The 20,833-nt window shown below is 40.2% G+C and overlaps 1 protein-coding gene across 1 annotated transcript in view; it reads left to right on the top strand.

Moving 5' to 3' along the window:
• Positions 1-16,043, top strand: part of magi3b (membrane associated guanylate kinase, WW and PDZ domain containing 3b) — a 131,221-nt gene extending 115,178 nt beyond the window's left edge. Inside the window, exons 11-22 of the mRNA XM_077528894.1 lie at positions 3,567-3,598; positions 5,245-5,413; positions 5,494-5,588; positions 7,084-7,291; positions 7,371-7,553; positions 8,745-8,930; positions 9,203-9,299; positions 9,715-9,817; positions 10,979-11,116; positions 12,315-12,453; positions 14,059-14,151; positions 15,896-16,043. Of these exons, the coding sequence (XP_077385020.1) occupies positions 3,567-3,598; positions 5,245-5,413; positions 5,494-5,588; positions 7,084-7,291; positions 7,371-7,553; positions 8,745-8,930; positions 9,203-9,299; positions 9,715-9,817; positions 10,979-11,116; positions 12,315-12,453; positions 14,059-14,108 (1,400 nt within the window). The 3' untranslated portion in view covers positions 14,109-14,151; positions 15,896-16,043. The remainder of the gene's footprint in view (positions 1-3,566; positions 3,599-5,244; positions 5,414-5,493; positions 5,589-7,083; positions 7,292-7,370; positions 7,554-8,744; positions 8,931-9,202; positions 9,300-9,714; positions 9,818-10,978; positions 11,117-12,314; positions 12,454-14,058; positions 14,152-15,895) is intronic.
• Positions 16,044-20,833: the final 4,790 nt, after the last annotated feature.

Below are 20,833 nucleotides of genomic sequence, written 5' to 3'. Positions count from 1 at the left end.
AGAGCTTGTTGCAACATGACCCTGGCTGATCTCTTATACTCTCCTGCCACCTGCTAGCCGTTTTTGGAATAACTACCATTGCTTTAAGTGACCTCTTCATTTCAGAAGCTCTATCAAAGCCTTCTGTATGCTCTTTCTAGCATTTAAAAAAATCGAAAGTATTGAAAAACATTCATACATTTTTGTGTTTGAATGAGTTAAGAGTTAACTAATTGATATGTGTAAAAAAAAAAAATTATATAATAATACCATTTTTAATTTTTTATATGTATGAAAAACTGAGAAGTGTTTTCACTCAGTGGTCCCTCACTACTTTTACATTTTTATTTGGGTCCATTTATGCTGCTATATATGTCCTTTTTTTTTGTAATATTTGAGTAAATAAAAACACAATCTATTCCATTTACAAACAAAATATAGAAAATTTGGTAAATTAAGAAATGTGTACCATAAATTTAAAAAAAAAAAAAAAAAAGTTGTCATTTTTCCTCTTTTAATTCTAAGCAAGTCACGCTGGCACCTACTACACATTAAGGCCGCCTCCCACCGCCCCCTCTCCACCCCCTCCTCCATGCACTGCAGGAGAAGTAGAAAAATAATTTAATTGAAGGCAATTAACTCCAACAAGGCTGCGTGTTTATGCAACTCTGCAAGAAGAGATCCTTCAGGTTTTAGCGGTTATTGAAGAAGAAAAAAAACAAAACGTTTTTTAACGACCACTACTTTGCGGAAATTCATGCCTCACAATCCTGCAGAACGGGGCCCACCCACCTGCCGTGTTCACAACAAGGCGTAATGCAGCGTTACAACTCGGCGAAAGCAGGAATTACATAAGCGTGGGGATTGGCTCTGTTCCAAGAGTAAGTGTGTTTAGAGGGAGGGGCCTCTTCGCGGAGCCCTCGTCTCCGAGAGCCGGGGGGATTCTCTGCATGAGTCAGTAACCCCACACCCCCACCCCCACTGAGCCACCGGGTTGCCTTTGATCGAAAGCAGCGGACCTGTGGCGGAGTTGGAGGGGTCTTTAAAAAGCCCGGTGAAACTGTGATAAAGGAAACGTCCTCGGGGGGGTTCTGCAGTACTCACACATCCCCTTCAGTGACTGCAAGTATCGGGGGTCCTCGGTTTATGACGGAGTTCCTACACCGGTGACGTAACGTGTTCTGCACCCACATTTTTTAATTTTTGTTTTTGACATCTGACTCCTCCTATGTTTTGCAGTGCACAATGCACAATTCTGTCTGACAGAATAAAAGCCTAAATGATAAAATAAGAGTAGCACATCATAAAGGACATAGCAACTGCATAGCAACTGAGCACATTATCACATTATTATTATTAGGAACATAGTCACTGAAAAAGACTATACAAACTAAGAGTGGCTATTACAGTTAAAATGTCATCATCACATTAGCATCTTAACACATTCACTGCCAGCCCAGCAAAAATGCATTATTAGACGTCTTTTTCCGTCAATGGCAGTCAATGAGTTAAGATGAGATGTAACCAAAATTGACGGATTTTTAAGCAAAATTTGCCTTAAAAAAAGAAAAAAGGATGCTGCATTATAATCACAAAATATATTGGCGCATTGTGTTTAACACATTCACTGCCAGCCCAGCAAAAATGCATTATTTGACGTCTTTTTCCGTCGATGGCAGTCAATGAGTTAAGGGACATAGTAACACGAAAAAAAAAACACCTGACCTACATATAAGCATGATGCACCAACATCGTAACACAATGACCCCATGACCCAACCCGAAACAATCACCCTATGACCCGAGTGACCCAACACAAAAAAAACAATCAGCACATAATGAGACATTTAAAAAAAAAATAATCTCTCAGCTCATTCATGACATCTTGCTAACAATTTTTCGCTTTCCCCAAGTTCCTACGTTTTCATTATTCCACATTTTTCACACATTGTCACAATTAAATTCCCAAATTAAGAGCCAATTAACATATTTACTAGTGTTGTTCCGATACTGATACTGGTATCGGCAGAGGCGCCGATACTGCATTAAAACAGCGGTATAGGTATCGGTGACTACTCACAAGTAACATGCCGATACCATTAATTCCAACGCTAATATAGGATTTTGGATGCAGCATCTCGTGTCTTGCCCGTGCACGAAATTCACTGATATGTGACATGCTCACTGCATGCCGATCTAAGATATCCTATTGGCCCTTGAATGCTCTGAACCAATGGCAGGACAGCTTTTTCATGTTGAGGAAAAAAAACCTTAATTATCTGTATGGTATCGGTATCGGCCGATACTGCAAAGCTGGGTATCGGTATCGATATCGGGAGCTAAAAAACGGTATCGGAACAACACTAGAGACAACCACTCTACCACTGAGCCACGCCTCCCCACACGCATCCACAAGATCGCAGCCAAGCCCATTTCAACTCTGTTGCTAACCAAAACAGCGGCAACTACATAAATTGACACTAGGATAACGGTTAAACTATATAAAAAATATTTTTTTTAAAAATCAATAATAATAATTACACTATCCAGCCATCCATTTCCTTAACTGCTTGCTCCTCACAAGGGTCGCAGGGGTGCTGGAGCCTATCCCAGCTGGCTTTGGGCAGTAGGCCGGGTACACCCTGAACTGGTTGCCAAGATGTCCTATTGGCCCTTGAATGCTCTGATCCAATGGCAGGACAGCTTTTTCATGTTGAGGGAAAAAAAAACCCCGCAAGTATCGGTATGGTATCGGTATCGGTCGATACTGCAAAGCTGGGTATCGGAATCGGTATCGGGGGCCAAAAAATGGTATCTGAACAACACTAATATTTACTCACTCCTTCCACATTTCTCAAGCGATTCAAACTTTTCCAACTTCAAACTGTACAGCTCATTCACAAACGGAACTTCATCACATCGCCAAAGTTCCAACAATTTTTTTCAACACACTTTACAGATTTTTACTCTTTTCTTGAGCAAATTCAATTACTGTAGATTTCATATCAGGCTGAATCAAAATCTTACATTAAATCTATCGTTACCCCGAAATGTCACGTCGTAAACCCAGGGCTGAAATAATCAGACTGGCAGTTGGCAACAATTTTCCTCTTCAATTACAGTAAACAACAAAATCCGATTCCCATCCGTCAGCCCCACCCACTACCGCACAGTCCGCCCCGCCCCCAGCCATTACTCCAGCACTTTCCATCAGGCTCCATTAACCCCTCATCACGCCAAGTGTTGGTCCGGCACCGCGAGCTCCCCAAGGCTCCCGATGACTGTTTATTAATCGAGTTAATGCAGTGAGTGGGGTCGTTGGGGGACGCAGCAGCGGGGGAGGGGGCGTTTTTGAAACGATCTGCAGGGAACAATCTGAGTGCTTGAGATAGAGCGAGTGGGGGGCGTGCAAGCAGAAAGATTTCAAATGATCATCAGTGAATAATATGCATGCCGCTAATGCGCTCAGCCATCTTGTTAGCAGCCCGGCTCGAACCGCGTTGTCGTCTCCCTGTCCGCCTTTAATCACGAGCCCGGGGAGGCAGCGCCATCTTGTGGTGTGACAGATTTCTCTTTCTCTCCTCGTAGGTCAAACATCGCCTGTGAAGAGTCTCAAGCCTGTGAGTAGATTTTTTATTTTTTTTTCTCCTTTGTGGAACCAGCACTCGGTTTAATTTCCAAGGCCATTGTCGCCCCCCCCAATTTAACCGCTAAGCCTCCGCGGCGCCAAATTAAATGATGGAAATGTGAATGTTGATTATGATTCCGAGCGCCTCCTTTTGTTTTTCGCCGGAAAAGTCTTAATTGCTTCCTCCCTCAGTTTTGGGGGATCTGAGCGGCCATTGTCAAGGGATTGGCGTGCTAATGAAGCGTGCATGAGCCCCCCCTTTTTGGATAGGGTGCTGTTATTAATACAACAATAAAAGAAGATGGCCCTTTCACGATGAGGAGGCGAGTCAAATCTTAAGGGAAATCACAATCCGGCTGGCAGCTTCGAGCCCTCATAACAGTTGCGGCAAAGTGAAAAATGGCCTTTGTTTTTCTTAAAAGGAGCTTTTGGTGTATCTATTAACATGGTGGAACCTTTAAAGTCAAACACTAAATGCTCAACAACAAAACCCCCACAGGAAATCATGACAAGTGAATTCATTAGGTTTTAGGCTAAAATCCTGAAACATTTAGTGGCTGTCCAGGCAAGATTTTATTCACTTTTTTTTTTTTTAGTTGAATTTGGATATCAGAAAAAGTCAAATAATATAACGCAAAAGTCTATTCACAGTAACACATGCTTGGTAAATAGTATTTGAGTGCGTCAGTGATATTTTACTATTTGCATTGCACGTATTTTAATAAGGAGGACCAAAACTGCCAAGTGAAAATAAAAATGAATATAAAAATAGAATTCGAAAATTATATTGAAAAAAAAAATATATATAAATGGAAATAGATCCGATTGTATTTTGACTTTTTTGTCATTTATTTATTTATTTAGTCATTTCTTTATTTAGTCATTTCTTTATCTATTTATTTTGTCATTTATTTATCTATTTATTTAGTCGTTTATTTATTTGTTTATTTATTCGTTTATTTATTTGTTTATTTAGTCGTTTATTTATTTTGTTATTTATTTATTTATTTATTTATTTATTTAGTCATTTATTTAGTCATTTATTTATTTAGTCATTTATTTATCTATTTATTTTGTCATTTATTTATTTATTTATTTAGTCATTTATTTATTTAGTCATTTATTTATCTATTTATTTTGTCATTTATTTATCTATTTATTTAGTCGTTTATTTATTTGTCTATTTAGTCATTTATTTATTTAGTCATTTCTTTATCTATTTATTTTGTCATTTCTTTATTTCTTTATTTATTTTGTCATTTATTTATTTATTTATTTTTAGCATTTATTTATTTAGTCATTTATTTATTTATTTATTTATTTATTTCATAATTTATTTATTTAGTCATTTATTTATCTATTTATTTTGTCATTTATTTATCTATTTATTTAGTCGTTTATTTATTTGTCTATTTAGTCATTTATTTATTTAGTCATTTCTTTACTTTGTCATTTCTTTATTTCTTTATTTATTTAGTCATTTATTTATTTATTTATTTAGTCATTTCTTTATTTAGTCATTTCTTTCTTTATTTTGTCATGTATTTCTTTATTTATTTAGTGATTTATTTATTTAGTCATTTATTTATCTATTTATTTAGTCGTTTATTTCTTTATCTATTTATTTTGTCCGTGCAGAGGCAGGACATGACGGCCAGCACGGAGACGTTGGACGGCATCGGCGATTCGGCCCCCCAGGCGCTGCCTTACCACTCCAACACGAGCACCCTGCGCGCCGCCAACGAGTCGCCCAAGCGGGACGCCACCGAGTTGTACCTGAAATCCAAAGCCCTGCTGGACAGCAGACGTAAGTAAGCCCGTCATCGGCGCCTTGAAAAGTGAACACCAAAAAAAGTCGATCGCGTTTGACGTGATCGTCTTCCGCAGAGCCCCACACCAAAGACATCGACGTGTTCCTCAAGAGGGACATCGAGACGGGCTTCGGTTTCCGTGTTCTGGGCGGCGACGGTCCACAGCAGCCAGTAAGTACACCAAACATTAGGGCAGGGGATAGACCGGGCCAATATTGGGCATTTTGATCAATATCTGTATTTTTTTTCATCTGACGGTGATAAAAGGTCAACTAAAACCATTTTCAACTCAGGGAACTATTTACTGACATTTTCAATTGACTTTGTAAGAGATGCTGCTGAACCTTTTGTTTTGGTCACCATTAAAACAAAGAACTGTGAACGTATAAAATTTCAGGTATTTTTACATTTTTGTGTTGTATAAGATAAAAACAAAAACGTCTACGTTTTAAAGTCTGAAAAATTGTTCAATAAACATGCTTTAAGATATTAGAACAGGGGTGTCCAAACTTTTTCATTTGAGGGCCACATACAGAAACTCAGAAGGACGCAAGGGCCACATAATGTTATGAAGAAAAATTGTTTAGTCCTAAAAATGTTACAAATAATTTTTTTGTGCTTTTGCATATTTAGAAAAATGCTACAGTATATAAACCAATTTATTTGTAATATGGCAGTAGGGATATTATAGTTTTGGATTTTTTCATTTTAGTTTTTATTTTGTTTTGAGTTCTGTTTTTTTAAATTTAGTTAGTTTTAATTAGTTTTTAGGGTGGTTGTTAGTTTTTTATTAGTTTTAGTTCTTTAATAAGTGCTTAGTTTTAGTTTAGTTAGTTCAGTATTAGTTTTTGTTTTTGTTTTGTTTTTTTGTAATGTGTATTACTTGTGCGCAATATTTAACACATTCACTGCCAGCCCAGAAAAAAAATACATCATTTGACGTCTTTTTCCGTCAATGGCAGTGAACGAGTTAAAAAACACCATGGGTTCAACGTCATTATTTCGGTTTATATCAAAATAAATGTACTAAAAATCACTTTTAAAATAATCCCCAAAGGCTCATGCATTAAATTAATTACCAAAGACTAAAACGAAGGACATTTTTCCTATAATTATAGTTAGTTTTATTTTAGTTAGTTTTGTAAACATAAAATGTAGTTTCAGTTAGTTTTCTTTTTTTAAAAAGCATCTACGTTTTTTTTTTATTTTGTTCACAAAAGTGTTGTTTTGAATTTTAGTTTTTTCATTAGTTTTAGTTAACTAAAATAAACTTTAATAGCACCTGTTTTTCAACACCCTCCCTTCTTACTTTGACCTTCTCCAAACATTTTTGTTTTTATTTTATTTGAACGGAGTCAAATGCCATTTTTAGCACATGTCGCGGGCCACAAAAAAAAATGGACGGCGTGCCGCAAATGGCCCCCGGGCCGTAGTTTGGACACCCCTGCATTAGAACAAAGTAAAGACTGGCATTTGTATTTAGTAAAATTTTGACAATATTTTTTTTTACTGAAAATGAGTATCGGCTTCAAATATCGATTAGCCTTGACTACTAATAATCGACATCGGCCCTGAAAAAAACATCTCGATCAATCTCAATCAAATATCACATCAAATGATAAAACAACCGTACCGAGTTCCGGAAAGGTACTAACCCCCCCGTCAGAACGTGTTCCCCCAGGTGTACATCGGCGCCATCGTGCCCAACGGCGCCGCGGAAAAGGACGGCCGCCTGCGGGCCGGGGACGAGCTCATCGGCATCGACGGCGTGATAGTGAAGGGCCGCTCGCACAAGCAGGTGCTGGACCTCATGACCAACGCCGCCCGCAACGGTCAGGTCATGCTGACCGTGCGCAGGAAGGTCATCTACAGAGGTGAGCCCGTCTTTTGATTACTGTTCTTTGTTTTTTTCTTTTCTTTGTGTAATTGAATCCTTGAATCGTTTCACGGCAGACGCTGCAGAGGAGGAGGCTCAGGAAATGGCGCCGACGCTGGTGAACGGCTCCCCCAAACTACCTCGGCTGCCCATGCCCAGCGCCCTGGACCACGAGTCCTTCGATATCACGCTGCACCGTAAAGATTCTGAGGGTTTCGGCTTCGTCATCCTCACTTCCAAGAGTAGACCCCCGCACGGAGGTGAGCTAGACATCAGTTCTCGGACTAAAAATCGGAATCTCCCTGAACTCATTCAAACCCCAAAACGTGTAAATATATGCTTTGTCCTTCACTCCCAAAAACTTATTCATACGTGTTTTTTTTTGGGTTGTTTGTTGTTTTTTATGCCTGAGCACACGGAAGGCTTTGATGTAGCTTCTGACATGAAGAGGTGGCTTCAAGCAATGTTATTACAAAACAGTCAACAGGTAGCGGCAGAGTATAAGAGATCAGCCAGGGCTGTGTTGCAACAAGCTCTTTTTGCCAGTGTTTACAACAGGTTTGTGAATAATGATTAATCTTAGCTATATTCCAATGCTAATTGCTGCAAAACGGAAACAGATATTCAAATCTTTATTTGGGTAGGTTCCAGGTTTTTATAGCAATAGAACACAATATTCCGTGGGCCTTGCAAAATCAGTCAAAATCCGGGAGGAAGAGGGTGGCTTCAGTGAAAATGACTGGGAGTGAATGAAACAAATAATTGTTACTTTTCAACATATCAATGAAACTGTAATATAGCACAACACAGAATCTTTCCCAAAAAGGGATGTGTCTCTGGCATCATATTCTATTTGTGTGCAGCATAACAGCTAAATTGCAGCTTCACCACGTTTACTTTGAACTCTGGGTTCCACTAATTGACCCAAATGTGCACGTCTCAAATACCAATACACGGTTTGTTCAAGGCATTATTCATTGGACTAGGAATCTTTGTCTCACGATTCGATTCGATTCGATTACGATTTTTGGGACTACGATTCGATTCAGAATCGATTTTTCGATTCTCGATGCTAACGATTTTCGATTCAAAATTATTTGATTGACAAATGATTTCTGCTTCAATTTTTTTTGTTTTTTTGTTTGTTTTTTTTGTTTTGTTTTTTTTGTTTAAACATTTATTAATTTTGTATTGTAAGTGCCTTTTTCCACAAAAACAGCATTTGGGCTACAACTGCCTTTTCCTCTTCTTCTTCATTTCTAATTTAAATAAAATCGATTTTTGGATATTAATTTCGATTCGATTAATAAATGAGTATCTAAATTCTTTTATGAATCGATTTTTTTGGCACACCCCTAATTATTCATGAAGAAAGTTCATAAACAGGAAGATCTTTCCGTTTGATGTGGAAATATTTTGTCCACCGTCTGACCCCGTTCGCCCCCTCTCAGTTATCCCGCACAAGATCGGCCGCATCATCGAAGGCAGCCCGACGGACCGCTGCGGCCTGCTCCACGTCGGCGACCGCATCTCGGCCGTCAACGGTCGCTCCATCCTGGAGCTCTCGCACAACGACATCGTGCAGCTCATCAAGGAAGCCGGCAACGTGGTCACACTCACTGTGGTGCCCGAGGACGGTGGGTTTCGCTCTGTCCGATTTATTTATTTTTTTGCTAACTTTGGGCTGGATGGCGCTCACGCAAGCAGTGGAAGTGGCGATAAATATTTTAGCATCTACATTAAAAATGCAGGCTTTCGCGGAGAAGTGCAAAAGGGTTGAATGAATTTAAATAAATAACACTTTTATATCCCCGTGGTGTCCTGCTAGTCAATTGTGAGTATAAAATGTTTGTGATTTTGATACTTTTGACTGTACAGCACTCACTGTTGGAATTGCAAATATTTTTAGAGTACAAGGGTCCCCCTTCTGGCGCCAGTTCTGCCAGACAGAGTCCGGCTCTTCAGCACCGAGCGATCGGACAACGCTCGGCTCTGCAGGACGAACGGTAAGGAATTTAGTGGGAAGTCATGCAAAAAGGCAGAATTTCATATTTTAGCTTTTTCTTTGTGTACACATTTTACAATTGGTTGAATACAAAAGTAGAACAAAATCGTACAAATGTACGCAAACGTACAATAATCGACCTAAATGTATAAAACTTTACAAAGATTTACAAACATGTAAAAAAAAAATGCTAACATTTCCCAACAAATTCATCATAAGCTTGATTGTGATTACAAAATGCGACGCCCTTATTCATACTGCTTTGCTCCACCGAGCCTCGAGCGTTGCGTTTGTTTTTCTCTCACTTTGCATAATGGATCTAAGCAGGGTTTTGCCTGCAGCAAGTTGCATGTACGCCAGCGTGTCCAGCTGACGAGATGCGTGTGTGCGTATGTGTGTGTGCTTGTGTGTGACAGCTACAACCTGGACCTGGAGGACAAACGCGATGGCGTCTCCTGGTCGGAACACAAAAACATCCCAGTGGAGCAGGGGGCTCTGTGTGTGACGGGACCCAACCAGGTGACGATGACCCTGACATCATATTTGAAGTCCTATTATGATGCCTTTAAAATTGACCATATTTGGCAAATCCTGTCTGGACTTGCTTCTTAACTCATTCACTGCCATTGACGGAAAAGGACGTCAAATGATGCATTTTTTTTGCTGGTCTGGCAATGAATGTGTTAATATGGTGTGATACAGTTTGCACCATAAATATTGGGACATGGACACAATTCCTATATAATTTGAAGGTATTTACTAGGGATGGGCGAGTACCGATACCAGGTATCGGTGTCGGGCCGATACCAGCCTTTTTTCAAGTACTCGAGTACTCGTGACGCAGGTGGAAGACGTTAAGTGAGTCCTCCTTGCCTGTAACTGGCGCTAGCTTGCAGCAGTTTCTTTTTAATTTGTCAAAATGTACTACTGGTATCTGCATTTGGTATCAGTATCGGTGAGTACTGAGGGTCTGAGTATCGGCATCGGTCTGAAAAAAAAGTGGTATCGATCATCCCTAGTATTTACTAGTGTTGTTCCGATACCATTTTTTGGTCCCCGATACCGATTCCGATACCCAGCTTTGCAGTATCGTCCGATACCGATACCATACTGATACCTAAAAAAAAAATTTTGTTTGTTTGTTTTTTTCCTCATATGAAAAATCTGTCCTGCCATTGGTTGGAATTAATGGTATCGGCATGTTACTTGTGAGTAGTCACCGAGACCGATACCACTGTTTTAATGCAGTATCGGCGCCTCTGCCGATACCAGTTTCAGTATCGGAACAACACTAGTATTTACATCCAAATCAGGTCATTATCTTCTCATATTCATCTCATTTCTTCAGAACTTCACAGTGCAGCTGGACAATGACCTGAAGCATAGTGCAAAAGCAGCAAAAGGTTTTGTTTTTTTTTGTTTTTTTTAAGGCAACAAAGTCAAAGTCAGTCGCCTAACTTGAATCTGAATGAACATCAATTTGACTTCATGGAGAGAAAATTCCCCAAGAACAAGCAGGAACCTTAAATTACACGTATTCATCTCAGGTTCCCTTGATTATTTTTGGATCCCTCCAATTGGACACTTACAATTAGACAACTTTATTTTTTTTTTTTAAACACACTTGAGTTAAATAAATTACAGCATATGTGCATGTAACATCGCGATGGTGTCGCGTAGGGCTGTCTGACCGTCGAGCTGGACAGGAGCCCCCGAGGTTTCGGCTTCAGCCTGCGAGGGGGGACCGAGTACAACATGGGTCTGTACATCCTGAGGCTGGCTGAGGATGGCCCCGCCCAGCTGGATGGAAGGATCCACGTAAGTCAGCAAAGCTTTACATCTCTTTATTTCTTCTACTTTGACGTTTTCTGTCATGAAAAAAACAAGTAGTTTGTCATCATATCGTATCCTTTGGTCCAATCAGACCCCTGTTGTTTTCTCCATATGTTGAACTCCAATCTGTGCTTCATAAACTAATAAAATCATCAGCACGCCGGGAGGTCGTTATCATATTGTTACAAGCCCGAGAGGGAACGAGAGAAGAACAAAAGCTCCCCCGCTGGGAAGGAATCCATCTTGTGTGGTCTGCGGGCATGCGCGCCAACGTCAGCCGTGATTAGGAGATGACGGATGGACATGCTTACGGTGTCATCGCCATTAACTCGTTCACTCCCAGCCATTTTCACAGAAGCAGTCCCGTTTGCTTCCGGCTGTTTTACTGGATTTTGACTGATTTTGCAAGGCCCACAGAATATTGTGTTCTATTGCTATAAAAGCATGGAACCCATCAAAAGAAAGATTAAAGTCTCTTCTTTCATCAGGAAAAAAAAAAAAAGTATGTTTCTATCTGTTTCCGTTCTGCAGCAATTTTAAGTTTCATCAGTTTTCACAAATCTATTTAAAATTGTAAGTAATTGAGCTTTTTTTCTACATGGCCCTGGTTGATCTCCTTTGTTCTGCTGCCACCTGCTGGCCGTTTGTGTAATAACTACCATTTCTGCAACCGTCTTTGCAGTTGAGAGGCTGCATCAAAGCCTTCTGTATGCTCTAGCATAAAAATAAAAAATAAAAAAAACGTATAAATACGTCTTTGGGACACTTGGAACATAAAAAAAAACGTATTTATACGTAATTGGGAGTAAATTAGTTAATAGAGGCTTCGTCCAGGCGCCGTGTGTCAAGTCGGCGGCTCTCAAACGGAGCGTGTCCGCAAGCCACAGCTTGGGTGATCCGCAAAGTCATTTACAATAAATTGCAGTGGTACCTTGACTAAATTTAAGGCTTGCAAATGAATGTATTCATCTATCCAATCAATGTTCCCCATTAAGGTGAATTGAACTTGTCACGACTGTAATCCCTTCTTCATCGCGGGGGCTACATTGAAGACAAAATGTCTTTATTGTCACGTGAGCAATTTAGGTGTGGAAAATATTCACAGCAAAAACCTCCCGCATGGCATTTCGGGTTGTCATCGGAAGTTGCTGACCTCGTGCGGCGTGTATGTCCCCCCGTGCAGGTGGGAGACGAGATCGTGGAGATCAACGGCGAGCCGGCCCGAGGCATTTCGCACACGCGTGCCATCGAGCTGATCCAAGCGGGAGGCAGCAAAGTGGCGCTGCTGCTCCGACCCGGCGCCGGCCTGACTCAAGATGGTAGTAAGTGCTCAGTGATGGACAACCTTTTAAATTCGAAATGTGTTGACGGTAGTATCACGTGCTCGATGCTTTATTAATTATTTTAAACTATTGTAGTGGGAAAAAATGTTTATTGGCTGGACAATTACTTTTAAAAGGTATTATTAACGCTAAAATGATAGACTCGGGTTCAGTTAAGCCTCATTATAAAGTAAATCGTAATCTATGACTATAATATGCGTACATCTTAAGTTAATACATTTTAATGTACATTTCCTTAATTTCCTTCATTTTTAAGCAGTGAGGGTTTTTGTTCTCATTTTATAAATGTATGTTTCGATAAAAAAAAAAAATCACATTTAAATTAAAATGTATGATTAATTGTTAATTTTGAGAAGAACTGAACTATATTTTTCATTTTCTCATTTATTTTCAATGATTTTACTGTATATGCGGTCTTTCATATGTTGTATGATATTCATTATTTCATATACGACTGTATACACTGTATACAGTATACTATACAGTATATATGTAGTATCATTTGTCTATAGAATTGTACGTACACATCTGCGCAGTCTCTGACAATGAGCGCCACTGCCACCTACTGTAATGGGTGTGCAATTACACTTTATTCAAATTAAAAAAATAAAAACGTATTATTATTAATATTGATATTATAATTATCTGCGATTGGCTGGCAACCAGTTCAGGGTGTACCCGGCCTACTGCCAGAAGCCAGCTGGGATAGGCTCCAGCACCACTGCGAGCGACCCTTGTGAGGAGCAAGCAGTTAAGGAAATGGATGGATGGATATTATAATTATTATTATTGATATTTTTTTTAAATATGTTTTTTATATAGTTTAACCAGGCAATTTAGATGGGTGCCGCTGTTTTGGTTAGCAACAGAGTTGAAATGGGCTTGGCTATCTTGTGGATGCGTGTGGGGAGGCGTGGACCAGTGGTCGAGTGGTTGTCTCCCAACTCAAAGGTTGTGGGTTCGATCCAATGCCATTGTGAGCACATCGAAGTATCTTTGAGCAAGATACTGAACCCCCAGTTGCTCCTGATGTTTTGTCATCAGTAGTCGAATGTCAAGTGCTCGTAAGGTGGACAAGCGCCACTGTATATAAAATGAAGCACCATTACCATTTAGCAACAACAGTGTCTATAAACTAATACAATTTGAGTTACTGATGGGAAACGGGAGTCATCTATTTCAGAGAGGTGTTTAAATGTTAATTTGGTGTGTAGCGCTGATAGTAAAAATGGGACTTTTTCCAAGATTTGCTCAGTAATTGAAATTCATACGTAATTGCCAGATTGTTTTCATTTTGTGCAAGCGGGTGGGCTGCTCGTGTTTTCTAAACGAGTTTTTTTTTTCTTTTTTTTTTTTTTACGAGGAGCGGCCTACTGCGCCGCATCCGTAAATTCACCCACCGTCCCGTTCCGTTTCCTTAACGACGATAACTGCCGACGTTTGTGCGAAGTGTGATGAAGCGCAGTCTCGGGACGCCACCTGTACTTACTCATGGCGGTTTAACGCATCCGATCGCGATCGCTAACCATCTGCTTCCTGTCGGCTCTTCGTCATCTCCTCCATCTTTGTCGTTTCCTCCTGCAGGTAGCGCAGCTTCTTCTACTGTATGCTACTACACCGAGCACCAACACTAACATCCTCACATGCCTTTTCCTGGCCTCTTCTCTTTCTACCTTGGTAAATTGCTTCCTCAATTTTCTTGTTCAGAATTTTAACGTTGTGGAACGGGTGTGATCATAAACTAGAGTTTAGGGATATTCGGCTTTGTGGGGCAACTTCAGGATGAACCTAAAATGGACTATCAGCTTTACAAAATCCCTTATTTGATGTCTCTAAACTAAACTTTTGAATGCACGTTTCATACTTTTTTTGCACAACTTGCTAACTGGCAACATTACCAACGGGGTTTTTCATTTAGCCCGATTCATTTTCATCATACTGTTCCCATTTTTTGTTGAGGTTGCAGCAGGGATACATAGAGACTGGAAGAGTCACAGAAAAATTCGAAAGCGATGTTCTAAGGAATCAAACACTCGTTGTGAATTTTACCATTCAAGCTCAAGTTGTGCAAAAACTACCGAAACAGTGTAGTGAACATGTGGACACGCAGACTGAATAGTTAGGAGAAGGTCCATTCATCCTGCCATCAGCCATAAATCTTTTTTTTTTTTCTTTTGAAAACACGTTTTGTTGGGTGTTCGTTAGCACCTATTCTGTTGCTAGCTCAAAATATGAAGCCGAGTGTGTTTGCGTCAAGCTGTTTCTTAATAATTTCCTGTTGAAGTTTACTGTAAAACTGACGCATCATTCAAAAGAGAATTTCTCTTTTTGTATTGACCACCAAAACATTCATTTGCTAGCTGAATGCTAACATATTATGTGAAACGTCCCAGACCGGCTAAGGGAAATTAGCGTAGATGTTCTGATGATTTCTACCCAATTTAATAAAGACTTCAACACAGAGCAGCAACACATACAAACATAACATATAGCAGTACTTCTTCTTTGCCACTTCTTCTTGCTGCTAACTACGCTGTATCTCTTACAGTAGGCCTCAGTGCTGGTACATGGAACCACGGTTATTATAGTTTTGGAATTTTCATTTTAGTTAGTTTTTATTTCATTTTGAGTTTTTATTTTATTTTTTTTTAGTTAGTTTTAATTAGTTTTCAGGGTGGTTCTGTTAGTATTTTATTAGTTTTAGTTATTTAATAAATGCTTAGTTTTAGTTTAGTTTTACTTAGTTTCAGTATTAGCTTTAGTTTTTTTTTTTTTTTTTTTTTTTTTTTTTTTTTTTTTTTTTTTTAAAGTGTATGACTTATGCGCACCATGGGAGCGACGTCATCCGAAGATGCGTTTCTATTGGCTGCTGCTAGATGACGTCACTTCTGTGTGACACACTTTCAAACGACCGTATTCCGGCGGTTAATATCAATATAAATCTACCGTACTTAAAATCGCATTTAAAATCATCCTCAAAGGCTCATGCATTCAATTACCAAAGACTAAAACAAAGGATATTTTTATAGTTAGTTTAAGTTTAACATAAAATGTAGTTTCAGTTTGTTTTCATTTTTTAAAAACCATTTTCGTTTTCATTTTATTTCGTTCACGAAATTGTTTTTTGAATTATAATTTTAGTTTTTTTTTCGTTCGTTTTCGTAAACTGAAATAACCTTGCATGGTACCACGCTGAAACTCTAAATTTAGACTTACTCGTACTGTATCCTGTCAAAAAAACAAAACAAAACAAAAAAAACATTGGAAAAAAACAAAAAAACGCTAACTTAAAATCTGGGTTATTAAAAAAAAAAAAAAAAAAAAAAAAAAAAAAAAAAAAAAGAGAGGTTTATCCTGAAATTCCACCCAAAAGCCAATAGCCACAACATTTTATGACTCGCATATGTGTCGTCTTCCGCAGGTCAAAAACACATTTCTCCCTCCAGCTCCACCAGAGAGGTGTTTTTCTCGGACACATCACCCTTGTCCTCTCCATACCTCACCGGGGCTTCCATCCTCGCATCCATTCCTCACTCGGGCGGTCCGAAGCACCCCCGCCGCCGGGGCGGCACGTCCTCGCCGCGAGGGCCGCGGGGTTTGAGCTCAGTGGCCGAGCGGGACGAGTGGCGGGACGCCGAGGCCCAGGCGGCGCCGACGACGACGCCGGGGAGGATGGCGAGCGGCCCGAAAGCGGGGGGGACTTCATTCCAAGCCAAAGACAACGAGCCACGCGGGGCCAGAAGGGCCGAGAGCCGGGCGGGCGTAGACCAGAACAGAGCCGCTCGAACGCGGTCCGCCAGCCTGAAGGAGGGGGCTCGGCCCATCCACAGACACAAAGACACCAGGAGCAGCGAGAGCAGAGTCGACCTGAGGCCGAGCCTCGACACGGCGAGACAATCCCACACCAACAGAGCAGGCGAGAGAAACTCCATCCACAGAGACGTCAACGCTCGACAGAACGCAGAAGACGCGAAGCGACGTAACGACGCTTCCTTCAAAAGTTCCCTCGTCTCGCCCAGCCGGGCGGAACCCGTGGCCACCAGGACTCCCAGGAGCCCCGCCAGGGGTCCGCCCATCAGCCCCGGCGAGTGGAAAGTACCCAGCCAAGCGCGGATCCTCTCCCAGGCCGAGGTCCTCCGCCACCCTTTTTGGTAGGATAACAAGACGTCAGCTAATTCTATTCTGAGCACTTCCAGCAAACGTCCCACGCGGTCACACTGTTATAACCCTCGGTGGTCTTTTTTGGGGGGTTGGGTGACGGATGGCGTGTAGCAGCCCAAAGCCCCCCGCCGGCCCGCCTCGACTCGCTGCTCTCGGATAGGGTCTCGCCATGTGAATTTGTGCCAATCGCATCCATCCGCCCCATTATGCAAGCAAGGCAAGGAGGGAGGAGTTCACTGGGGAATATTTTTGTATTCTGCATGCAGTCCATCCTTCTTTTTCACACACAAGACAAGCGGTTTTCGTCGCCCCGCATTCAACTGCAGACTGTTCACTCTCTTCCATGCTCATCCTTCAAATGACCAGAAACTTGTGCTTTTTGACATCTTGTTTAGTGAGCGTAAAAAAAATAAAATACAAAATACAGCGATGAAAGAATTGACTATCGGCGGTCCTCGGTTTACGAGTTCCTGTCCTACGGCACCGACAGAACCGTTTTTACAGCAAATCTACCCCATTGTGGGGGGTTATGCTCCAGACCATCCTCGCAATAAGCGAACTACACAATATAGAAATACACTCTTTAAATATTCCCTGGGTGTGTTTTTATAGCATTTACAGCACATATTTTTTAATGTCTTTAATCACACTTTCAAATAATCCACACTCAAAAAATTTTAATATATTGAGAGTAGGAATGGATAAAATATATATATATTGTACAAGCAGTGTGTGCAACAGTTTTTTTCTCCAAACTAACAAAGTAATCTTCTCACAATGTACATCATGCCCAAAGATGTGCATTGTTGCTTTCTGTAGGTATAAAACGCAGGATGATAGAGGATTGAGACAATAATCTCTTCAGCAAAAATGAGGCAAAAACATTTTAAAATAACCCTGACCTGTAATGATGCCTACTCACACTCTTCTTCTTTCAAATTTAAACCGTGCTTAACACAATTGTATGCCGCCTAGTGGTAAAAAGTGGAATGACACCCCAAAATAAAGAACAAAACTGAGCTTTTAATTGACAAGAAAAAAAAATGGCACCAAAAGTAACACAAATAGAGGGAAGACGTGAACCCAGAACCTCTTGAGTGGTAGGTTGGCATGCTAACCATTAGCCCCACCGCGCTCATCATACACGAAAAATTGTATGAAAAAACTTTCTCTGCCATAAATATAAAAATGAAAATAACGTAACTGAACGTGGCTTATATGCTTCGTAACCCGGAAATGTCAGAACGCTCGTAAACCGAGGACGGCCATTATATGTACAGTACATGTAGCCATCCCACATTTTTAATAGCGCCATTTGGGCGGCGTCCCGTGTTTTCCCACGTCGGAATCTCTCTACGTCATGACACTTCGAGGTAAACCGCTGTATCCAACATTTGCAGTCGCTTAAACATGTCTCCTTGTCAATTATAATATAGATATTTATATATATATATATATGAATGTCATGTCATGTTTTGCGGAAAATATCTACTTAAACTCCACTGCACCGCCCGCGTTTGCCCCACCTGTAGCAAAAAAAAACAGACTGGTGATATTTAACCATGTGTGATTTGTTGCCAAGGCCATGTTCTTATGTGTTCAAAACGGCAAATTTATGTAAGAACCGTAAGTCTGAACTGTGAGTCATGTCACTGCCTACTGAGGAGGGAAAAGAAAGACGAGGTGTGCTGCTTTCCGACTTGTTGTCACTGACGCAATTTATGGCTTTAACGTTGGACGCCTGCTTTGTATTTATGCTGTAAAGGATACGAAATGTTGACATTTCTTTTTTTTTTTTTCTTTTTTTTTTTAGGTCACATAACAAATTCATCTTGACATATATATATATATATATATATATATATATATATATATATATATATATATATATATATATATATAATTTTAACCTGCATCTCTGGTCTGAACATAAAGCACAGTTCTAATTTCTGCAAAATTCTGACCTCTTTGAATGAAATGATTTATTTATTAACGTATTAACGTGCAATATATAGAAAATGTATACATTATATAAAATATTCTAAATTCCCAAATGCAGAATTCTGACTTTATAAAGTCTTACTTGGATCTTCTGACGTAGAAATGGTCAGAAATAAGAACATTATTTTACGTGGAATCAGGTTTTTAAAATGCATGATGGTATGCATAGTTTTTGTTTTGTTTTTTTTATTTTGTTTTGTCATACTTTCGTGTCTGCACTTGGGTCAGACTTTAGTTCTCAATCTTGCGTCGCAAAGTCAGAATTCTTTGTAGATGTTTTATTTTTGTATTATTTATTCTGAGAACCCTTGACTTTGAAGTCAATCTTCTATGTATAATATTCCTCTTTTCGTGTTTTTGTTGATCTGACTCCACGTTGAGTTTGAAGACTATTCAGGTGAGCTCAGGGAACAAAGTATTGTAGCAAACACGAGATCAAGCGGCGTCAAAACGGGCGTTCGGGTTCGAGGAGGCACTGTGGGGAGTTTTTGTGCAATATGTTGAGCGAGGGCAGCTCACTCAGAGAAAACGATTCCTCTTTTTTTTCTTTTTTTGCCGTACGTCCGCTTATTTGAGCGCTTTATTTTCTCATCCTTGTATCATGCTGTGGCCTTGCATCGCTTTGGTAGGAAAAAACAAATGTGTGTGCTTCTCTTCTACATGGCGTAGGAACCGTAGATGTAAATGTTTGTACATTGTACAGCAACTTTCTAAATACTTGCTCGGAGCTCTTTTGGGGGTGGGGTGGGGGGGTGGCTGGGGGACACAAACAGAGGTCTATTCATGAAAATGCCCCCATTATATTTTTATGTAAAAAAAAAAAAAAACATATTTCAAAATGGATTGAAAGGATCTTGACATGGTGTTCTGTTCATGCACTGAATAATAAAGTTCTACTGAAAACAGCCTTAAGACTGCACTAAATTGCATCCATGAAAAAAAAAAAAAAAACTCATTGCACTGCATGCCCTGTGTTACAATGGCAGGCCTCCCGTTGTCATGGTAACCGACTTTTTTTTTCCCACCACAGATGTGGGAGTGGTGTTATTTTCCCCACAAATCAAATCAAATCAGTTTAAAGGCCCGATGATGCTCATGTTTTCACTCGTCTGTGTAATTCCAGCAAAACGAGGCTATAAATAATCGGGACTGCTAAGGAGTTGTTTGGTCAACTTCTCCAGTGAGGAAGTACAACTGCTACATGTGATTTTGGAGGAAATTCCCAATTCGAGCATCATTAGGGGGGGGGGGGTTAAAAAGTGTGCAATTGCCCACGCTCATAAACAGTGAAGGGCCCTAAAGTCTACACGATTCTTTTACATTGCTTGTGAATGAGCACCATTATGTTCACACACACGCACACACTCATTCATTCATAACTGCCCATGGTAGCGAATGAGGGGACTGTTGAATGGTCGCCGAGCGTCAGGCAGGGTGATAACTGCTTTGTGCTCTTGAGTGTGACCGACCCACATACAATATAGACTTGGTACATGGCTCACTGCTTTGTATTATGTATTGTTATGACCGTGGAAGTGCATAAAATGGCGGCCATTTTCCATGAAGAGGGCTATAAAATACACAGTTTACTATCAAAACGATATCCGAGACAAGATGGGCACAAGCCTGTAATGGGATACAAAGGCATCAGCAGAAAAGCTTAGGGGAGAAGTTCACGACTATTGGCGCCATTATTCCAAAATGGAGGAGTCACAATGTGCGAAAACAGACGCCCTCAATCTGGAGCTCCATGAAAGGTCGCTTATTTGTAGGCTGAGGATGAGAAAAGGAAGGGAGCAGCCTCAAACTATGTGATTGGAAGACAAGTGAACAAAGACCAGGAAAACATCCAGTAACAAGAAACTTTCTGTATTTTGTCTTTTTAATTTTAGAAAAGAAAATGCAATTTCAGCGCAGATGTTTTGGCTAAACTGAAAACAAATCTGTTTAAGAAAGAGTAATATTATTCTATTTATTCATAATTTGCTTTAGTTGGCCGCAAAAATGTGGCCCAATGTGGCGAGTTTTCTCCGGACTGCTATGTTTTTGTAATTCAATTTACCACCACAAGGTGGGGCTGCGTCACCGGGTGTCTCCCATCTATTTCCAGTCGAGGAAAGTCAGATGCCCTTTTTTTTTTTTTTTAGTGCTGTGAGTATTGGGAAAGGATGGCAACTGGAAACGAGCAGTCATGTTT

The sequence above is a fragment of the Festucalex cinctus genome, chromosome 8 (assembly GCF_051991245.1).
Source record: "Festucalex cinctus isolate MCC-2025b chromosome 8, RoL_Fcin_1.0, whole genome shotgun sequence".
NCBI lineage: Eukaryota > Metazoa > Chordata > Actinopteri > Syngnathiformes > Syngnathidae > Festucalex > Festucalex cinctus.
The sequence above is the reverse complement of the archived record's forward strand: the minus strand, read 5'-3'. Positions and strand labels throughout refer to the sequence as shown.